General features: G+C 37.1%; 1 protein-coding gene across 3 annotated transcripts in view; it reads left to right on the forward strand.

The window, feature by feature from the left end:
* MYLK (myosin light chain kinase) overlaps positions 1–23,330 on the forward strand; it is a 181,186-nt gene that overhangs the window by 37,769 nt on the left and 120,087 nt on the right. For all 3 annotated transcript variants that reach the window (XM_031590646.2, XM_031590647.2, XM_090143655.1), the window contains exon 2: positions 13,850–14,007. In XM_031590646.2, the coding sequence (XP_031446506.1) occupies positions 13,850–14,007 (158 nt within the window). The remainder of the gene's footprint in view (positions 1–13,849; positions 14,008–23,330) is intronic.

Genomic DNA, 23,330 nt, shown 5'->3' on the forward strand with positions numbered 1-23,330 from the left:
GTTGATATTTCCATTATTCCCTTCTCGCTTCCAAACCCCTTTGATCATTGGATCCACATGGTAGAATGCAAGTGGAATTAATATCATTTTGAGCCTTCAGGCTAGTTCAATTTAGCGTGTCTCTTCCTTCATATGTATTCAATATAAGAGCCTCCTGTTGAACTGAAAACAAATACACTGCATTTGTCTGCTTAATTCATTTTACAAGCCTCGAAGATTCGGTGCTGCTGTTACCCAGCTAACATATGTTTTTAAAAAAAAAAAAATCCTAGAAGAGGGGTAGATTCATTTTCCTGTGGCTCTGTGTGGTGAGGGAGCAAAGCAGTCATTTGCTGAATCAGACCAGTAGACTTTCAGCTGAAAAACAATTATTGTGACTAGAGCAGCAAGAATATCTGCAGCTTCATGCATACAGGCTCAGCATGGATCTGTTTTATCCTGTTTCTGCTTGATGTGGGTTTGCATTAAGCTTGGATTTCAAATGCAGACAAAGGCCGCTTCTGGAAGGAAAAGCTTGCTGTGAGTAGGGATGGCAAGGGTAACTGAGATGTTTGCCAGCTTCAGGAAATTGGCTTAAGTTTTAGACTTACAAGAAACTCTTTCAAATGGGGCAACCTTATTCTTAATTCAAGTTTGTTCTAATAATTTCTAATTGTGATATCAAAAACCTGTGGAAATTGTTTAACCACAAGTGTTTTGCCAGATTTCTTTTCATGCATAGCACCAATAAATGCAGAACAGTGTCTGATTTTCAGGCAAAGGAGCCTCTTTGTGGAAAACAGTTAATAATTGTTACAGATATTTCATGGGCTGAGCTAACAGTGCTGGGAAAAGCTGCTCTTGTCTGTTATGCTAACAAATCAATTCTTGTTTGGAATTCTACTGCATTTTGTCATTTGTACTTGCTGTTATTCCCTAGCAAAAACTTTAAAATAGAAAATTGAGCAGCAGTGAATCTTCTGAATGTCTTTTTTCTTCATTCCTCAAGAAGGGAATTTGTTTTGGCTTTGTGTTCATGATGGTATGAGTGTATTAAAATTACTGATGCTCTGCTGATCTTATAGTGTTATGTTATCTTCTAGGGTCCTGGAAAAGCCCCACTGTCACTTGTTACATGAATTATTCTGATTTTTATTTATTTATTTTGCTGTAGAACCAAACATAAACAGAAATACTAGCTCTGATCACTTGGATTGAAATATCATCTAAAAAAAACTGTGCTCTTTATTTTGGTCTTTGATTTAATGACAAAGCACAAAGCTGCAACGGGCACCTTGTGATAAAAAATAAAGTTGATTAGAAACCATAAGAGTCAAGTCCTACTGTTTTGCTGCAGGGCTTTGATCCAGAGTTTTCAAATGCATTTAAAAATAAAAGCTCATAACCATCTCAAATGCAAGTAGCATTTTTGTACTAATCAAGAGATGTATTAAGAGAATGGTGGAGAAGAAAATAACAATCTGAGAGGGAATCAGGATCAGAACCACAATCTGGCAGCTTGGACTCCCTGTCCTATTCATTTACTTCATCTTCTGTGAAGTTTATTAAGGATTATCTATTAAAGCAATGAAAAAGATGCTTAGAAATATCTCTACTGTTTGAAAATAGGACTATGCTATTCAACCTGAAGAAAACTCTTGCTAGCTGCTTTGTCTGCCATTTCAGATAACTTAGTTGCTCTAAATAAGAGGCTGGTGTCCCAGTAGCAGAAATCCTTTGTCCTGTGCCCTATCAAGGCAGATTCTGGGAAGCTGCTTTTTCCTTCCAGATAAGAAATAGAATAAATAATCTAGGTCACTGTGATTGTGGATCTCACAGAACAGTAGCACATAGTTTATGATTAATGGGTTTACACTGAGCTGCCAAAACTTTTACAGAAGGTTGTGCTACCAGATCCCCAGCCAATGTATGCTGATTCACTTCTGTGACACTGTGAAAATAAACCAGCTGAAAAGTTATATTCATACCTTAAGAGATTCTCCTATCTTATGAAAACATGATAATAGCAATTAAAAAAAAAAAAAAATCAACCCAACAATATTTACCTGTGCTTTTCTGGCCTTTGTACTTTACCTTTAATTTTAAATATGCTAGTGCTCAGCATTTTGGTCATGAGTAGTAATATCTGTAGAATATATCTCTGTACTGATAAAAACAAACCCTCCCAAACAAACAAGCAAACAAATCCTCCCTCACCACACCCCCAAAAAAGAAACTCAAATAATGTTTAAAAAAAAAAAAAACACCCCCAAAACAAAACAAAAACAAATCCTTTAGAAAGCAGGAGATGAATCTTTCAACTAAGTCCAATAGACTCAATTCTGTCATAAGGTGATGCTACACAAAAAGATCTTGTCTACCTGTATTGCGGACTCTGGAGGATAGTAACTAAGATTGAAATATGTTGAGACTTGTTAAAATATTGTCCTGTTTATCTGGAGTTCACTGATGCATGTATCTAGTCTGTATACTCATCTGGTCTTTTCAATTACTTTATCTCTTCTTCAGAGTTAGATTCTTGAGAAACTAGACTTGATACTAAAAATAAATTCCTCCTTCTGATTCCTTTAATTCATTTTTTTTTTTTCTAGAAATAATTGAGGTGTTTGATTTCTTTAAGTGTTTGTGCTTACAAAGGTCTTTCAGCAATCAATCGCTTTGCATGTGATTTTGGAGGTATCTTTTACAACTCAAGCCTAAGCATTCCAAGATCAGCGGACACGGATATGTATCACATGAGGTGCAAATATTCCAGGCATTTCCTCAGCAAGACCAATGAACTTTCTGTTTATGTACCTTTGCAGTTTTTAGTGCTCTGATTTCTACTCTCTGTTTACTGGTTCTGAATATGAATATGCTTTTAACTGTTTTTTATTAGAAATGACTGCCTGCCTTTTAAAAACTTCCAAAGAAAATGAAATAATCTTGCACAACTGATAAAACTGTTACTTCCTAGAATTGTGCCCATGTTTCATCTTTCCAGTAGGTCCACTAGAATAAGCAGTTTTCTGTCCTTTACTTATTTAGTGCTGGTTTCTAGACTGGAGGGGGTTTCTGAAAAGGGGATTTCTGTGTTTTGTGAGAACTCTGATTCCATTGTGATGCTGTGTGTGATGATTTCTTAGGGCAACTTTCTGGTTGTTCTTGATACAGGAAAACAGACTGTGTTTATGGGGAAAAGCAGCATGGGTTTTATTGATAGTTTCTCAGTCATCCTTCCCAAGGTTTAGAAATTTCTTTGAACTTTTATAACCCGTTAGTACTAATCAAAGCTCACATTTCCCTCTCCTTTTTATTTTATTTCCAGGTTAATCAAGAATTTTTTGTTCCCAAATACCTAAAGTTGAGGCATACAGTTATTTTTAAGATGTCCTTATTTTGCAAGCTTAGTCATTTTTTAATTGATAAATGATCCTCCAAGGCACATCTGCTTTAGAGCTTCTCTGAGAAGTTTAAAAGCACGTCCAGTTCTGAAATGCTCTTTGGAAACTGCAGTGCCCACAAGGAAGATCTTGCCTTGGGCCTGGCCCCCTTCAGACGCCGTGAGGGCACTGGAACTCTTTTTACTGATTTAGTTGAAACTGAAGTGAGACAACATCGTTTTGTCTATTACTCACCTCAGATAAACTACCTCTGGAATGATGTGTGACCAGGAACAGAATACAAACTGGCTCAGTTCTGCCTTCTGGTCTCCTTTGCTGATATTGATTGTCAGAATGGTTTGTCAGATGGAGAGAGATCAAATTTCCATCTTGGTTAGGGCTTCAATGTGCTACTTTATTATGTGTATCTCAATGTGGTGGTTAGGAAGCTACTTTAAGGGAAAGAAAAGGATGTTTATCTTAATCTATTTTTAAAGAAGAAATCTCTTCAAGAAAAGGGAATCGAAGGCAGTAGAGAAATCTTGAATTTTTTTGTATATACAGGAGATATACCAAAAAGATCATGTGGTAAGTGTCAGTGACTTTTGAAAACTGTGCATTTTTCACGTCATCTTTGAAAAATCTTCTTAAATGCTATATCTTTAAAAAGTGAGAATGCATTTCTCTGTTACAATAATATCAATATTTCACATTTTTATTCACATCTGTGTAAACACTTGGATAACTGGCATCTTTCCGACCAGCTTGCTTTTCAGTATTGACTTTCAGAGTGGTTGCTGGCATATTACATAAAGGAAAATTGCCCTAGACTGGCAACTAGACTGAGTATGTGAGTAACTTCTGTGGGTGGGAGGAGCATGGAATATAAAACAGTTTGCAACACCAAAGCTTAAAAAGAAATAAGGGAAAAGAATGATTCTTCAACAGCCTGACTTTGTCCATGAAAGTCTGTCAAAATAAGTTTGTATGAACCTCAGTTACTTTTGGATTATTTGTCTGTTCTTATGAGGGGGAAGAGAATCAAAGAAAGTGTCATGAAATTCAACAATGGAACATTATTAACTCTCAGCCATACTACCTGTTCAGCTGAAAATTGGTTGGCCTTTAGCAATTTTTATCATATATTCTTCTCTGTGACTGAACTCTTCTCCCAGCCCAGTGCTTCTCTGCATCGTTAGACTTGTCCTCTGTGACTCTTTTCCATTTTATTCCTTTTGTTTATTTTGCTTTTATTTGTTTTCTTAAATTTCAGATCTTCCTTTTCTTCACAGTTCTCTCCTTGCCAGGTATAATTTTTTTGCCTAGCAGTGGCACAACAATATTTACCTTCCATCACTCACTGCCAGTGAAGAGAGAGCTTAGGTCAGTTACTCCCAGTGTGATAGACCAGCTGATGTGACAGATGGAATCAAGCATCAGTTGAATATCTTCACCAGAACACTGTAGTGTTAAACCTTCTTTAGGCCTTCTAGAGGGAATAGGAAAGCCTATGCTTTGTAAACATGATAGAAAGATTTTATTATTCATAACACTTCTTTTTCCTTCTGATAGAGTAAAATTTGGTATATTCATTGAACTCTTCTGTTAATAGCAGCCCCACAGAATTGTGAAGGGGCTCCAAACCACTGTTTCACATATGAATCTTCTATGGATGCTTTTAAGATGATAAATTCAAGAGCGTGCACAGTGTGCACTTGTGGGATCCAAGTTGAATAAATCTGTTGTAATCCATGTAACTTATTGTAACTGCCAAACTTACAAATAGAAATAAGTGACCCAAATATGTAAAAACAGCTTTTTTAAGTGGTAAGGTGTTTGAATGTAACAAATCAAACTCTTTCAAATAGTGAGTATCTTTAAAGGCACCAATATCTTTGCCTGCATATATGACTCTGTAGTCTCAAAAAAAAGCTGCATTTGCTAGTTATCAGAACTGGACATTTAGCTGAGATTTGCAAACTGTCGTTTAAGTAAGATTAAACCAAATTCCTTCTGTCTGCCTTCTTGTAAGCCTTGCAGCGTTAATGATTTATATGTTGATACTGTTGTGGTTTTCATAAGCTGATTTTTTTTTAAGTTGTCTCGCTAGCCTAGACCCAGCGTGTGAAAGTCCTTTTCTATATTCCAACTTTAATATCAGTTGTCAGCTGAATCATAGAATCACGGGATTGGAAGGGACTTTAGAAGTCCATTTAGTCTTTCCCATGTCCAAGGCCAAATCAACTGTACATGCTGTTCTCGTCATATATTTTTATGGCTTCCAGAAGTGAAGACTTCACAGACTCTTTAAGCAATCTTTTTCAGGTCATCTTCAATTCTTACTCAAACTTTTTGCCTAATGTCTAAATTAAATCTCTTCTGGTGTAATTAACAGCTTATGACTTCTCATCATATTTCCTATTTTCCACTAAGAATTTATTTTTCTTCATTTTCTTTGCTGCAAGCTGTTAAGTGTTTTTGTACAGTTACCACATTAACTTTTCTACTTAGTGGGGTTCATTTTGAGGGATTTCTCCATACAGGAATTTATACAAATTTTTGTTTGCTCTTTTCGAAACCTCCTTATCTGGTTCAGGCTTTGAGTTCAGCATACAGTGCTGGATGTGAAACCTTATTAGCTCTTAGAGTGGCTTTGGTGTCATGAGCTGGTCTTGTTTGGTTATATTATTTCTAAAATTTTTTTGACAGAAGTGAGAAAAGAAAGGATGTGTTTAGGGGTTCACATTCCATCATCTACGGACTGCTTTCTATTTTTCATAATCTCTGGTACAGCTTTCTTTGGAAGGTACTCTCTAAGCTTCCACTCCTTTTCTTTCTATGAATAGAGATAGGGAAAAGATCACAGGAATCTGTCCTGTGCCTGATAGTTGATGTGGGCGTGAAGATGATGTGGACCTACCAGACATTCATTCTCTTTAGTATGTGTCACTTTATCCTTAAGTTGTGTGAGCTATCAACCGCGTAGAAGTATTTCTCCTGTACTCTGAAGTACACTTATCAATCCTGTAACTGGCTGACTTTCTGGGGCATTTTGCAGCAGTAAGTTCTGTGTGAAACTTTGATTATTTTATGAAATAAAACCAACTATCTCTTTGTTAATTAAAAAAAAAAAAAGAAAAAACGATTGCCATTATATAACCCATCTCATGTCTTGGTTTTAATTTTTTCAACAAGGCAGTTTTTATTTGCTTTGCAGTGCCAAATATATTGTCAAGGACTGTAAAAAATGATTGTTGGAGAATGCTGGCTTGCATACATGAAGAAAACTGCAGTTTCCAGAAAAAAATAAACTTGTGGGAGATCTTATGGGCCAGGTTTTATGCTGACAATTAATGGGACTTCATAGAAGGCAGAACAGAGTCTGGCTTTGTGCAGAGTATCTCAGCATGAAGAACCAGTGGCTCTTTCAAACAGAGAAACTAATTCCTTTAGTATTAAGTATTTGCAGCATAATTTGAGGCTTAGTGATGTTTATTCACAGCCCAGTCTATATTTGGCTGAAATCAACAGATCTTTTTCCAATGCTACCCTGGGGTTCACACACCTCAGCCAGTAGAGTGCATGTGTTCATTTTCCCAAATGGTGTAGAATTTGGCAGACTTGGGTCTCCTTTTTCTTTTTCTTTTTTTAAGTTCTGAGTATATCTGAAACTAAATCACAAAGCAAAATGTAGAGGCTAAACATTCTGTGTTCTATGAACTGTAAATCTACCATGATTCACCTTTCATGCAACTTTATGACCCTACTAGCTTGGAAATGGGCAACAGCCATTTACCACCTGCAGCATTACTATCTAAGAAACTTAATGTTATGGTTACTCTTTAAAATGTGCCACCTAAAAGAATTTAGTTTAAAAAAAAAAAAAAAAAAACTCCACTAGAAACTGCTGATTTAGTGTAATGTTCTACCACCATTAAGAAGCTGCAGAAGTATGACTTTTGCTATAAATCTTCTTTTAACTTAATAATCAGGAGAAAGGAATCTTAGGCAACCTAAAGGAAGCTATCTTGAAATGTTCCTGAAAATACCTCAAAATATTTGCTTCCCGAATTCTGACCCACTGCTGTTGTACAATACCAGGCAAGTCAATAACCTCTTGACTTCTGCCTTTTTTTTTCTCTAACTAGTTTTCTCTAACTAGCTTGCTATTCAGACCGTAAAGAACTTGCTCCATGCTAACTTTATCTGAAATTAAACTTGTTAGCTTTCCTGTAAGCCTTGCTGAACCGTGCACTCAAAAAAGATAGTTACCTTCCAAAATGAATAGGAAGAGTTTTTAATTCTTAAAAGAATGTTCTGTGTATTCAGTTCTTCAAATCTGAATGTCTTCACTTTTTTTTACCACTGTAGTTTTTAATTCTTTCTAGGTAAACATACTAAGCTTCTAGGCAAGCAGTGGAGCTAGTTTTTCCTCTCTTTAGGAATGTCATAGACTATTTAAAACATACTGCTGGCTCTCAACTCAGCTGTATATAAAAATGTCTCCATAAAACTGTAATATTTGCTGTGGTTCCCCTTACATCCCAGGACCTTTAGTGCCAGTGCCTGTCTACTTTCAAGTGAGATTGTTTCTCATTTGCCATTGTCTCCTCTCAGCTTTGTCTTTGTGGGTAGATGGGCGAGAAGGAGTTACCTCTTCACATGACAAACTGGCTTTAGTCCCAGCTCTAAAATGGCTACAGTTGTTTCAAGTTTTCAGAAAGTGATGACATTCTGCAGGTGTATATAGTGAACTTGGGAGTGAATTGACTTTTCTCCCTGAAAGGCCAACCCATATAGTAGGCCAGCAATTGTGGAGTAGAGACTAAACATCTGAAGACAAAATGTTCTTAAACAGACTCTCAGTGGAATCACAAGTTCTATGCTGCTTGAACAGTGAAAGGAGATTTTTTTAAATACTAAGTAGAGTACCATGTTCCCCAGAGAGAATGATCTCAGTTTTGCCCTTACCTCTGCCCTGAAGTTGTGATCATTAGAGGTTCACTGGGGATTCACAGACTGCCAATCTGACCAGTGGTTTCTTTTGTCACAAGTGGAAGAAAATGACACCAGCTGTCAATGATGAAATTTAAAATTTAAAATTAAATTTAAATTTGCTGTTTTACTTAACCTTTCCAAGACTAAGATGTTTGGGTTTGGTAAATACTGAGTATTAAAAATGATCCAGTAGAACTTTATTGATTTTGACCTGCTCCTGAGTACATTGAAAACCTTTCTTTAGGTCTTACCTTTTTTTTTCCTTTTCTTTTAATGTTGTTCATAAACTACAACTGTAGAGGGTTTTGAAGTCAGATTGAATTACCTTCTCCAACATGTTTCTTTAAGAAGCCTTTATGGCATCAGCAAAAACAAGCCCAGCTTGCATCCCGTTTGCCATCTGTGTTTCCCTCTGGCTTCAATTTTCTGCTATAAAATAATTCTTAGGTATGGATGCTATACTGAACCTGTATGTCATATTTAGTTAATCACATTTTTCCAAGATAACAGCTGCAAAGAAATTGTGTTTCTTGATTTACTGCTCCTTAATCTGATGTTTCAAATTAAACATGCCAGGTTTTTGAGTCTTAAAATGCATTGCATTCTTCTAAATTGCATGTCCAACTGCTTTGTAATGGACATCTTTTTTTCCTTAAATTTTAATGCTTGGTGGTTGCAGAATAATTGAATAATGTAGCGTGCCTGTCTATAATCAAGATAAATATATGCCGTTAAAGGAATTAATCTATTTCCCTCTTCACATGGTTTTCTGTACCATTCTTCATACCTGAAATACCCTCTGAGGCCACTTTGATATATCAATAAACCATTAAGATGTGATTGTGCAAAAGCAGATACCATGGCTCTTGTTAGATGTGGTCTGTTGCAGCAACATGATTACTGACAGTAGGTGAGGTTGGGTTATCTGTATCTCAATGGGCCTGGGATGTTTCAGTACCCCAAATGGCACTGTTAATTGAGGAAAATTGGGGAACGGTTACAACTGGCACTATCTGCAAGAAATGCACATCCTTGCTAGCGATTTCTCTGCTAAGCAGCACAAGCCGAAGGTTAGGGAGGGCATGATTTTTCTTCATTGATGAAAACATGCAAGTGTGTTCTTTTTTCTTATATGGCATATGTAAATGAAGATGGTTGACAGTCATAATTCTCATGCTCTAATAAACCTATATGCAAATAAACATCAATATCATATTGAATTATTCTCTTACACAAAGAAATGAAATTCTTCACTCATGGTAATCCTACCATGGAAAACATTTCAGTGGACAGCCCGTGCCATAACAGGCATGCAAATAAATATGCTCTAAATTTATTGATTAGACAGGTCTAATTTTAACTCTGATCTTGTAAAAGTAGTTCAGTGCTTTGTGTCACGTTAAACCATTACTGTTTCTGAAATGCTGTGTAGGGACTACAATAGTATTTTGTTAAAATTAATACCTTTAACAGTTTGAGCCTGCTCTGTCCTTCTTTCCATGTGCAAGCAAGAGTTTTGCTTGAAGCAGAAGCTCATTGCTGATGTGCTGAGTGAAATTCAAGATACTGTAATAATAGGATCTGAAGAACTTGCTTACTTCTGGGAAAGTCTTTGATGTAAAGATCCCAAATGAAATTGTAATTCAGCATGGAAATTTTTTGCTGTCACTTCAGAGATTCAAAGCTTTTGCACAAATCACAAGTTGGTCTGTAATTCCCAGGAACTGTGCAGGACAGTTATGTAAATGCTCTTTGTGGGAACATACCCTGGGATTTTACATGCACGGTGTTGCCTCAAGTTACGCTTGCAAAATTTTTGGATCACAGAGTAGCATGAGAAGATTTGGCATCTCATCTCATTACTTCTGATGTGCCTAATAGCTGCTATTAAATTTTACTGGAAAAATCTTGATTGGACATTTAGGGGTCTGGGTTGAGAACACCTTGGATGTTTTTTGATGAAACAGCTTTTTTAGAGGCTAGCTAGGTAGAGAATCAGTGAGAACAAGATGGTCATTTATGGAAGAGGCAATGGAGGAAGGAACACTAGCCAAATCAGAACTGATACAAGGACAAGCTGCCTACAGTGTGGCTACAGTTAGCAGGGTTGCAAGTTCTTTCTGTTCCCACTTCAACCTCTTCTTCTCCGCTAAATCCACAAATGACTTTGTCACTTGAGTTGCTGATTCCTTGTGGTTTTTTTGTCCTCCCTGCATGCTGTTTCTTGGGTACCGGTAGCTGACAAGAGCTGACAAGGATGCTTCCTTGTGTGGTCTGTTAAGGTAAGAGTGAAAAGATAGTCACAAGTGATATGGCTGCAATAAACCATTTCTGTAACTCTGTGGAGAGTGTGTTCTGATTTGTGCAAATGTATGGTCACCACACGTTAGTCCTTGTGGTAAAGAAAGAAGCTGAAGCAGAGAAAATAAGGTGTGTGAAAAGAAGAAGCTGTCAAGTCAATTCTGAAATACTGAATGTTTTGAAGCATAATGGATGGCATTTAGACCCTAGAAAAACTGTTGACTTCAGTGATCTATGTATGGGAATCAAATTTACATAGTGTTTCAAAATGCATACTTTTTTTGGAAACATCACTGCACTGGGGAGCGACAAAGAAGCATGCTATCCATGTTTCTGGAATTTCATAGCATTTTTCTGCCTCTTTAAAAATCTGTACTGTTCATATGGTTCTGTGATTGTAGCCTAACTCCCATCCTCTATTATAGTTATACTGCAGCACTTTTCTGTGGTAAAGTACAATAATCTCCTCTTCACCAGTAGGGAACTGTGGCAAAAGAGAAGCTTAATGACTTGCCTGAGGTCATGCAGGCAGCCCCATCAGCGAGCAGAGAATTCAGCCAGGATCCCAAATAGCAGACAAATGCTCCAGCTCTGGGCTGGCCTTTTGCTCCTGTATTTAAAGAGCTCAAAAGATTCTGTCCAGATTTCAGAGATGGTTCAGAGATTATTGAGGGCAGACTGGATAAAATAACAGAATATCTGAACCAAGTAAAAACGAGTTGCTTAGGTGGAAAGCTGCAATATCAGGAAGACTCAAAGCTCTGCTTTTCTCACAGTTGTGTGTACTCACTCTCTTACACACATGTCCTTTCTGCAGCTCATTTTTTTTTCTGCATCAGAGGAAGGACACGTTAAAAGGAAATTAGTATACTTAAATTTTTATGTAGGAAGCTGATTTTAAGTGTTTACTTATATAAGAAAAGTGGATGAGAAAAAAGATGAGATGGAATTCTCAGTTTGTTTTGGGGGGTTATTTTTGTGTACTGAGTGACAAATTTGTTCCCAGTAAAAAATGCTTGAAACACATTAGTCTGCTTTGGTATTACAAAGATTAGAGGGCACACTGAGAATTTGTACAGATTTATGTGCTTTTTAGAAAGGATTAAGAATAAAAAACATCCAGATTAGAAATGCTGTCTAACCACATCACTGCCCATCCAGCCAACACTTGCGTGAAAGTTTTCTTTTATGTTTAATGCCACAATGTTTTTATTGCAACTTCAGTTACACTTGGTTTTGTTTTAAGACCATAGTCTAGGTGTGCACAGCATGTGAAATGAAATGTTATGAAATATCTTTGAAATCTTATTCAGCAGCAAACTGAGAAAAACACTTTATGGATAGGATCGTTCTAGAAAGCTCCCTACATTAAAAAAAAAAAGTCAGATGTGTCCCATAGCTTTTAAGGGCCTGCATTTTTTCCTGTCTATTGAATTTAAGCTGGAATAAGATTTGTTCTTCAGAACGCTGTTTTCTTAAAGTATTTGGACATGCTAGTTCTATATTAACACCAGGCTGCACATGGATTTATTTATTTCTTTGGGAAAATAATTGTAAAACATTCTGTAAACTGGAAAAAAAAAAAAGATGACTTCCTAATTATCTAGTAGAAGCATCTTCAGCATACGCAGCTAATTAGAGTCAGACTGCTAAATGTGGATGATTAGAGGCTTATGTTGTTAGAAAACTGCTTGTACTCATTTGAGCTAATATTCTTTGGTAAATTCAATCTTATTCAGACACTATTTATAAAAAGCATAAATCCCTGCACGATGTCCTTAAGGAAAAGACTAGCTGTTACTTTATTTTATACGTTACAGTGTCATAGTATTAGGCTTCAAGTTGTTGACAGCTTTGGTCATGTTGGTTACCAAAATGCAATAGAAATGTAACCTGACCATACCAATGACTGTTAGTTGTCTTAGGACCTGATTCCTTTCCTTCTACTTCCCCCACAACTCACCTTACTTCCTTCAATCTGTCCAACTGTCTGTCCTCTGGAGCTCTGTGGTTCCCTCACTTTAGAACAAATCACCATCTGATGCTTTGATAAAGTATTTTTTGAGATTGACATACTCTATATTTACTGAGCGTGTCAGGTGTGTTGTATGGAATCACTGTGTTCTCAGACTGGATTTTCAGAAACATACATGGCAATGTATCCTACCAGAAATGAACTTTATGTTCCAAAATTGTCCAGTCCATTTTTAAAAATGCTTTTCTCGGTCCCTTAGCAAGAAGTTGGAAATTTTGAGCAAGAGTTTCAAGGATAATTCCTGGAATTGGCACTGCTGTTAGCTACAGAAGTTACAAATGCAGAGATCTAAGAGCCTGCTTTGCAGGGCCGTTTAGTTGGTTTTGTGTGGCATAGTGCAGGACTCAGAGGAACTACTACTATTTTTTTCTGGATAAGCTAGGTTTTTAGACTTTAAAATTATATTAGGGTTTTGCTTGTTTTTTTGTTTTCTATTGGGGATTATAAGGTATATAGCAGTACAGTCATATCTGAAGTAGGTATCTGTAACGAGATTTCTTAAATGACATTTATGTAGCGTAAAATTTGGTGCTATTTTACTAGTGTACGTGCTGTAGAAGTATTTGCAGTAAAGTGGAGACTTGGAATTTCAGCAGAAGTATCTATTATGTACTAGCAGTACTTTGGAGGGAGATAGCAGATATATCTTAAGATCTTGAAAGCATGGTATGAAAAATCAGATTTTCCACATTCCCACTCGCAACTTAACTCCAGTGCAAACAGAGGTCTCTTTATTTCATAAGACTTACTTAACACTGGCTCTTCTTCTGAGACTTACTGATATTGGTGTACTACAGGCCAGGAAAATCAAAGTCACATTGCAAAAATATCCTCCTGAAATAAGTTATTACAATTTAATGCAGTTGTAAAGGATGACTTCTTGGTTAAGGAGCTGGCCTGGGATTTGGGAGTTCAAACTGAGTTCAATTCAGGGCTGTGATCCTGTAACAACTGTAATGCACACAGTCTTCCTGGGTCTCAGTTCCCCACCCAGAAAAAAGCACTTGTTATTATAGGCTGAAGACTCTTAGCGGTGTATATGCACATAACATACATATATATGTATAGATATAACAATTTCACTCTGTTCTGATTCTTAGCTGCAATTGTAAATAATTCATTCTCCTAAGTTCTTCGTGTTTCTCTTTTACAGTCCACATCATGGGGGATGTGAAACTGGTGACGTCTACTCGAGTATCCAAAACCTCCCTGACACTCAGCCCCTCGGTTCCTGCTGAAGCACCAGCATTTACTCTTCCTCCTCGGAATATCCGAGTGCAACTGGGAGCCACAGCAAGATTTGAGGGGAAGGTAAGAAAAAGAGATGATGAAACGCTTCTCCATTTTGTCTTTTCCTGAGGCTGCCTAGTAGTCTGCACAGCTAGTGAAATTGCCTCTCCAATATGAAGTCTCTATTCAAGAAGACTATATTAGTGTTTCCATTCATGCAGAGGTAGTTACAGGTCTGTTTCTGAGTACAGGAGAGTGTTGCAAAGCTTGATTATGTGCTGATTGTAAAGTAGATAAGCGTACAAGGGACCAAACTATGTATCAGTGGAAAACAGCCCCAAGAGCTGTCTCTAATCAGGGAGCAAATACTCTCCTATGGTGTATTGAACTCCCTACCTCCTAAAGCTGCTGTTCACAAAGCTTCATGTGTAACAAAATAATGTTTTACAGTATGTACTTCCTGCTAAGTACACTAGGAATTGTTGTGGAAAGTTGTGATGTTTTTGTAGCTGCATCACCTCCTAATCTGAAAGGAAGAGGAACACCTTCAGAGGATAGGCTGACTTGTTCAAGGAAACTTGTTAAAGGGATTGAAGGAGTTGGGGTGCATGGATCCCAGGTTCTCTCCTTCCCCTCACAACAAGAGCATTAAATTGTCCTTACTTTGCATCCATGTTTCTTTCATTCTTCATCCTGCTATGAGCTCTTGTTATGTTTATCCTCTTCTCCTTTAACCCAATTTTTTTTCTCCTGGAGTCACTAGTTTTCTGTATCAGCCTGCTCAGTTTCCTCCTGTCCACGCTCTGATTGCATGCTGACAGCTATATCATCAAACTGAATGTGGTTCTGTTCTTTGAAGTGGTGGGATTTCTCTGGCAGAGGCAGGAAACTGCAATTTCACTATAACAAAAGCAAGGACTAGAAAGAATTTCAGAAATTTATAGCTTCTGAAACTAACATAAACAGCGGGCCAATAGAGGGCATCTGATATTTATCTTATTTATGCAAGAGCAGGCTAGGAACTGGGATTTTTCAACAAGAACTGGATTATATTAGTTTTTAAGTCCAAAATGATATTTTTTCTCAGAATTATCTTAGTTATTATTTTGAGACGAGACTCAGAAAACCTCTCTGTGTATATGACATATTCTAGCCCCAATAAGCATTCCCTTTCTTACTGGCTTTTTTCATTATTTCACCTTGCTTAGTTACAAACGGTAGAAAAATGACAGCATGCTGCTACTTTATTTATGTGACATTGATACACAATACTACGCTATGACTGGTTCTTCCAGACCAGCACTGCAAATGGTAATACCAGTACATTTAACATTAGTTCCAGCATGTGATGTTGCTAAGTTTTCATTTATTATGTTTCCTATTTAAAAGCTGAAGTAAAATATTTCCAATTTTGGTGCTATCTGCAGATATTTTATTAGTTAAATTAAAACAACTCTAAAATCTAGTTACCCACAAGTTAGTGTGTAATCATTGCTTTGAGGTTTTTTTCAGGGCAAACTGCAGCTTGTTTTTTATTTTTTTATTTTTCTGTAGCTTGGACAAAATACACAAATTCAAAGTACTAACTAAACAAAGATGTAAGTTTCTTGAAGAATTAAGCTTTTATTGAGATTCTGGATTGAACTTCCTTGATGACAGAAATGTAATTTAGATTTCATTTTGGTATATGAGCATGGCTGAATCCTTTAATCTTCTGTCCTCAGAGCACAGATGATAACACACTGGCTGCATGCTTGTCGGACTGTTGAACTAAACCTTTATAGCTCAAAATGCTTTGTGAGTGCTAGACCTTAAGATCACAGCTTTGTTGAAATGCATGTGGGATCTTCAATTTGTTTGTGGTGAATAGGCTGCCTCCACAGATTGGCAAACCGGGATGTATAATTATAGCCACTGTCTTTGGCACTTCAGCCTCTTGCCTTGCAGAGTATTGTCTGGTATTTACTTACTGCAGTTTCATTTTGTCTCTATGAGCAGATGCAGCTGAGAAGTAGCAGCATGTGACACAGCTGTAGACATAAAACAGCCAATCTCTATTATTGTGCACTAATTCCAAATTCTCTGGAATCAACTCTTGTTGGAGGCTGAGATACAAACTTGCAATTTGAGGGGGAGGGAGAACAATCTATAATAGATTGGAAATAGAGTGTAATGTAACACTGCATGTTCTCCTTATTAACGCGTGCTGGAAAAATGAGATTCTAATGATCATACTGCCTACTGAAATTCAGTTTATGTGCTTTGTTGTTTATAATATATTTGGAGGGCTTGCGTTCAGTTCTGTTGCTACTATTGGATTCAAATGAATATCTTCCTTGTGCTCCTTGTCTGGTAACATGGGCAGGGTTGGGTGAAAATGTGACAGTGTGGTTTGGAAGGACACTGTCACTCACTAGCTGTAGTCCTACTAGATAACAGCCTCAGTGGTTATATCATTTGGGATCATATTTAGCTGTTGTGTGCAATGTAACTTCTATCATAGCAATGTTCCAAAGAGTCAGAAGGACAGTATTTATTACAATTTAGTAATAGAGGGAGCTACTGAACATACTTGAATTCTTCTATCCTGGAAAATAAGCTACAGATGTTATGATGGATTGTTACTGATGCTTTGCTTTATCACACAGTATAAATATTGAACTAAGGCTAAATGAAAGTAAAAAGTTTTGAATATGGCTAGACGGGAGATTTTCTTCAAAGAGTTCCTCTGTAGTGAAATCTATTTTATCAGGAAAAAAATATTATGAGAATCCAAGACAGGATATAAATCTGATATTGTGATGATCCTGTGCTTTCATTAAGTGGACAAGGGGGAGAGAGCCCTAAAGTGAAGATTGTTGCTTTTCTTTCTGACAGCACATAAGACAAATTCTGTGAAATGCCACAACTGAAGACCAAGGAGAGAGCAGAAATTGAGAAATAGCCTATTAGATGTAGGAAATTGCAGGTGGAAAGGATCTGGAGTTACCATTAAAATTAATCTCATTTTTATGTTCCGTCCATTACCACTCTGTTTTTCATGCTAAATTCTCAGCAAGTTTAACTATATTTTATATATGTGGGAGCTATTGGTAATAGGTGAACGGTTGGACTGGATGATCTTTTAGGTCTTTTCCAACCTTGGTGATTCTATGATTCTATGACTTGACTGCAGATTTCAATTTCTCAGTGTGACCTCAGGGCAGAAAGTTAGCTCATCTTTCAAGAGTGTATGAACATTATTTTGGCCTGAAACTCAAACTGAGGTGTGGAACCACTTATGCTAAGACAAGGTTATCTTCTCCAGGCACTCTTCTAGCCTCTTCTACATGGACATCTAAGTTGCTCATCAATCCATTGCTGAGATGCCAAGTAGAGAAACTTTCCCAGATTATTTTGCAACTGTATTATGGTTCCCAATTTGTTAGGAATTGACTGATGAGCTGACCTTCATTGCATATCACATGTGAGGTGAGCTGGTCAATATAACAACTCCTGCCCTGTGCTAGGAGGGCATTCTAGCTTGCCCGTCAGCACCTTTTAAGATACTCTTGGAAAAGCAGAGTATGCTATAGTATTACGGGGCTCTGTTTTAAGCTGTTTGTTTCTCTGTTGAATTAATCAGTGGAATATTTATTGGTGACTTGCAATACTGTGATTTTTGTATCTTTCTAATTCAGATGTACATCACTGGATTTCATAATACTCACTGGCCTACTGACAAAGGAAATTCTTTCATTTGTAGAAAACACCATGAGGGTTTCAAGTGTACCACAGGATGAAAGGGAAATCCTTTTCAGATGAAGCTCTTAAATAAGAGTCTGTAAATTATCAAGCAAGGTGGCATTTTGGTGTACATTACTATTCTGATCTAGAAGTATAAGACCTTTAGCTATGTACCTACTTTAAAAATGATTTTATTTTAGAATTTCTTGATCTCTCTCAGCTGTGCTATTCTATTAGCAAAGGCTATATGGATGTAAACTAATTGAGCAGCTGAGAACTAAAACCAAGAATCTTTGCTGTTCTCTAGTGACCAAACCATATCCTCCTGATCGTTCCCTCTCTATTTTAAGCTTTGGGTCCTAAGACCGGTAAGGTTATTCCTTAAAATTAAAAAAAAAGAGTTCTTGAAAGCAAGATTTTTTGTTGTTGGTGGTAACTGTGATTAGCAACCCACACATAGTTTTGCTGAACTTAAATAGCAATAGAATGACTACACCAAAATATAACATGAACATTTTTCGCTCTTTGCTGTAATGTCACTGAGTGTCAAGCAGTAAAAAATGGCAAGTCAACCACTACTTTTCAAAAAGCTTTTCCCTGCCCAGAGTGATATTAACGTCTGTATTTGATTGCTGCTAGCAGTTAACCTGCTTTGTCTGTATGTTTGTATAATTTTTGAGGGTAAAACTGATGATCATTAATTTTATAAACTTAAAGAATACTTGTGCTACAGCTCTGTCTGAGAGGAACAGCCAAATGTGCTACAGATCATGGACTGACTGCCTAGGGGTAAGAAAAGAATTCAGCTCCTTGGATGCACAGTTGGAAGCAGTGCAGTACGTGTTGTTTTTTTGCTTCATGTGAACCATCATATATGGTCCATTGCCAGAACCAAGATATCAAGCTACTAAATCTAGTCTGGTATTCTAATCTGAAGGAGCTGGATTTCATGTAAACCATTTACGGACAGATGTAGTTCAGAGTTTATGTAGATGTTGGGGCATTTGGATCAGATTTTGATACCCACTGACTAATTACTATCCTGCTCTTCCCATTCTATCCACCTTCAAATAAGGGAGCTGGATGATAAATTTTAAGGCAAGCCAGGTTCTCGTCAAATCCTTCCCTTATGTAATGTGCTTTCTGATTTTTCCTTCTTCTATCCTGCTGCAACACTGGATCTGCGTTTGTTTATTCAGATCTCAGTCGAGTCCAGTGATGTGTGTGAACTTGCCAACTTCTGAGTGGCTTTTGCTGCTGCTGGTTACACAGGTACCCTGTGAAGCATGGTGTCCGAGCAAATTTGCCGAGAACAGGCAGAGAAAAGCAAGAAGCAATGGGGAGGCTGACAATGATCCTGCCACCTGTGCTGAGATCAATCACATTTTTTAAAATAAATTTCTGCTTTTCCTATGTAGGAAAATAAAATAGTCATTAATTGTCAGCAAGCGCGAGGTATTCCAAACCTCTGCAGAAGGCCCCATGTGGAGAAGGTTTATAATCAAAGCAAGTCATTACTCATTGCTGTTTTTTTGAGTCCGTACTCACTCTAGCTCTCTAGATTCCAAAGTTTAAAAAAAAAAAAAAAATCTGCTTTTAACATATTATTTGGCTCTGTTCACTCATGGATGCAGTTTGAAGTTTGGAAACCTACAGGGCAAAACTAGACAGCATACATTTTTACATGTAACATCTGGATTTCCTAGCATCTAAGTGCATGCTGAACCAAATAAGATCTGTGAATTGTGTACAGCTCATGAACAGATGACCAGTCCAGTATAAAGGCTTTGAGCTGACTGTTCACATAGGTTGAATTTATTTTAGGAAAACTGATAGACAAATTATTGCCTGCCAGTAACAGCTCAAGCATTTGATTACACTGGATGGAAGGTTCTCTAATTCTCTGTGGTACAGGCAGGAATATGTCTAGCAATCACAGTGACCAATTTTCCAAAGACTCCTTCTGCATTTATGTACTGAATGTGGTATTAAAGATAATTCTGGAGTCCAGGCCTCCAATTTGCAGTGAATCTACCTCCAAGTGATGTGCTGAAGGCCTGCTACAAGTCAGGCAAAGCAGGAGGTCAAAGATGGTCATTCTTGACTGATAAATGAGAGATCTGACATCTGGGCTAGCCTTCTCACATTGAGAATGTGTTGTAGTGATTCTCTGGAAGTGATCTAAGTTCTTACACCTTTCTTCTTCACAGACCTTATAGCACTAAGTATGACCCTGCATGAGTCTGAACACCTGGAAATGTTCCATTTACAAAAAAAAACAACAACATTAAAAGCATCTCTTTTTAGGCTTTCTGATGATGATAATAGTCTTAGTTTCTGTAAATCAGTGTTACTGTAAACTTGTGGTCAGACAGAAGAAAGTAATCCTTGTCTTCTGAAAATACTTTGCTTAAAGCTGCTACGAATTCCAAGTCAGCTCTGCATGTCTTTATTGCTTTATAGAGGTCTTTATAATTCATGTGTAGAATGAGGTGAAATGGAAAAATACATTTTTATCAGTATTTCTGAGTTTGCCTTGCCTTTCTGCACCTTTTCACAATATTTCAGCAAATGTTACTCTATGGAATATATTATTCGCTACGAGCAGAACAACTGAGCCTAGTAAGCTGCCAATTAGAAGCTGCATTGTCTGCCCACACGTAGCATATACACTAACTTTTCTTCTGAAGACGACAACAATTTGCACATATGGCCCAAAGAAAACAGAACATAAAAAATAACAAATGAATTAATTCCTGTAGTCACTTGACTGCTGATGACAGAATTCATCTAGCTCTCTTCTTTCTTGATTCATGATTAATACCATGATTTATCATAGTAATTTGCCTCTAGCTGTGCAGTAGAATCTTAAATTGTAGCTGTGTGTCTTAAGAGGCTGCCATTCTTTCCGTGTGCCTCATAAAACAAAAGTAACCCTATCATTATGGCAAATGTAGTATTTGCTTTCTTTTTGCAGGACTTTAGAGTATTGTGTGATACATTCTATTTTGTAAAAAAAAAAAAAAAAAAAAAAATTACAAAAGCCGCCTCTTAGTTTTACCTGGCATCTTGTATCTGAAATCTAACCACTTTGTCACATTCCCATACTCATCAAACAATGAATTAAGAATTCCCATTTCTGGGAACACTGGAACAACTTAAATACACTTTAGCTTCATTCTTCTGCTTATACAAGGTTAGTGTTCTTTAATAAAAGAATACCTCAGCATTTTGACTCTGCAGGTAGACACTTCTATATTTCATAACAAAATGATGTTAAAAGCCAGTGCTCTGGAAGAAGTAGTATGGTAAAATTGTACTCCCAAGGGAGTACAAATTAAACTACTAAATGATAATTGTCTTTTCTTAATTCAGGGTACCGTTTAAGCAGCCTAATTCAACGGGAAACTTACTATATGATTGTTGACAGCAACAGATACATAGGCCAGTTTAGAGCTGGGCCCTTCTCTGATTACATTCATAGCTTAAAACAGTAGAGAAAATAGTTGCTGCAATAGTTGTCCTCATTGCCTTGACACAAAAAATAGGTTGTTTTCATGTTATGGTATGCTTGTGGACAGAATTGTAGACAAGGATTTGTCTGCTCTGTGAACTACTACACACAGGTTTAATGGAAAGCATTATGATGGATTTGTTCAAATCTCAACAGGAATGCCAGCGACTGCAGTTAAGTGGGGCTCTATTGAAAGCATACGCAGAGTAAGCACTTTTTTTCACAACTTAAACAAATATAGCTATTTTTTGAGTGCACGTGTATGTGTCTCTTACCAAGATCACAGAAATTCTAGTTTTGAGAGAAAACAAAAAGGAGAGGCAAGCCCACAAATTTTCTCTTGAACTCAGCAGGTCTATAATTATTTATTCTGAACTTTTGAGCTAGAAATCCATAGCCACTTCACTTTAGGTTTGGTATTTCTTTTAGTATTTTGAAGGTTTTCTCTCTTACACAGTTGAACCTCAACCATTGACTGTTATTAGATACGTTTTAGTTTGTATGTTGTGCTGCATGAGTTATCTCTGCTAAACTGTGATTAAGACATGCATATGCTACACTTAGAAAGGTTGGGTTTTGTAGACGGTTATAGGATGTTTGCTGCTAGTTACTAAGGAGCACTTTGTCATGGGCTTCTGTATGGATGTCTTAATTACTTAATGCGTAACAGCAAGTGTCTTGTAACAGAATAAACAGTACAAAGATAAATGCCTAAACAGGTTGTCTAAAGTATTCAGATCTTAACAATCCAACCTTGCATTTTATATCAATTTGTCATCGCATCATTCTGCTTTTTGATGAAGTGTAAAACAAATGACATTTCATGCCCAATCTAGTTGTTAGCTCTGCAAAGTTGTATTAACAATGAAGCCATATATATAACTGAGGAGAATATTTATAGCCTCTCCAAACCACTGCCTTTGCCAGCAGCATTCATCACTATCAGATTTTAAATGAACATGCAACTGTGCAGTCAACTCAGCAACAAAGCCCAGTTTTAGCATTTCCTGTGGCCACTGATGTGCTGCTAAATGGCGAGAAATAAGTCTTGCATGGCTGGAAATTGATATAGTAGGGACATTCAGAGTTTATTCAGAGGCAAAACTTTTAGCCAGCACATCACGCTACAGGCGTGGATTACTGCCATTAGTTATGAACCTCAGAGCTCCAAACATATTTGCAGTAGCTGTGTGTTTTGAGTACAGAGAGCACTTTTTTCTTTTTGATTCTTCTTATTAATTTTCCATAGTAGATCATACATGTTTATGCACACGTAAATTTATATAGATTCAATGCTTGCAGATTGCATCATGTATTGATATTGCTTACTGGGGAAGACCATCTTCAAGCTAGGAAAGTAGGAAGATACACTGGCTGTCTTGGTCAGTGGCGTAGCTCCCACAAGAGGGCTAGGCTGCCTCTATTTCACGACACAAAATCAGTTCGCATCATGTTAAGATTGAAACATCATATTGGTAAGAAAAAATAACAATCTTTCAGAAATAATAGTCAGTGGAAACAGTAGTTTTGCATATGTTATTACAGTGAATGAAGAACGTTGTCTTGAGAAAGGCAAAAATGTTCTGTGCAAATAATTAATGCAGTTCAGTTCTTCTGGGTTTTTTTGTTTTGTTTTTGTGTGTGATATGACCTGAGTTTTTTGACCAGATGTTACACATACTAGCTGTGGCTCGGAGTAGACATGTGAACTGTTTGAGTCTTTATTCTGATTCTGCAGATGCAGTAAATCAGGCTGTCCTGTTAAAGTGGAAATGAATGAACTGCTCCTGTTCTGACAGTGCTCACAGCTTAGTGAAGTTCTGCTGTTTCCCAAGGCAGAGGTTGTTAATGCTTAGAAATGAACTCTGGCCCTACTGGGAAACTTCTGGAATGCTTCTAAACTTGTTGATTGTAGACTTATGTCAGCTACCTTATTTAGTAATACTTGATAGATATTGATTTAGAATCACCAAAAATGGGGAGGAAGAGAAGGATAGGGAACAAGAGCATACTTTAGGAACATACTGGGTACGTGGAACAATTAGCACAAGCTTATTTCCATTCTGCAACCACTGTGGTTTCCCTTTGAACTTATTTACACACTTATTGCATAATCCTAAATGACCCATAACCAGGCACACAGATCAGTTATTTCTTTGCATTT

This window comes from Phasianus colchicus, chromosome 7 (genome assembly GCF_987193195.1).
Source record: "Phasianus colchicus chromosome 7, bPhaCol1.hap1.1, whole genome shotgun sequence".
In the NCBI taxonomy this organism is placed as follows: domain Eukaryota; kingdom Metazoa; phylum Chordata; class Aves; order Galliformes; family Phasianidae; genus Phasianus; species Phasianus colchicus.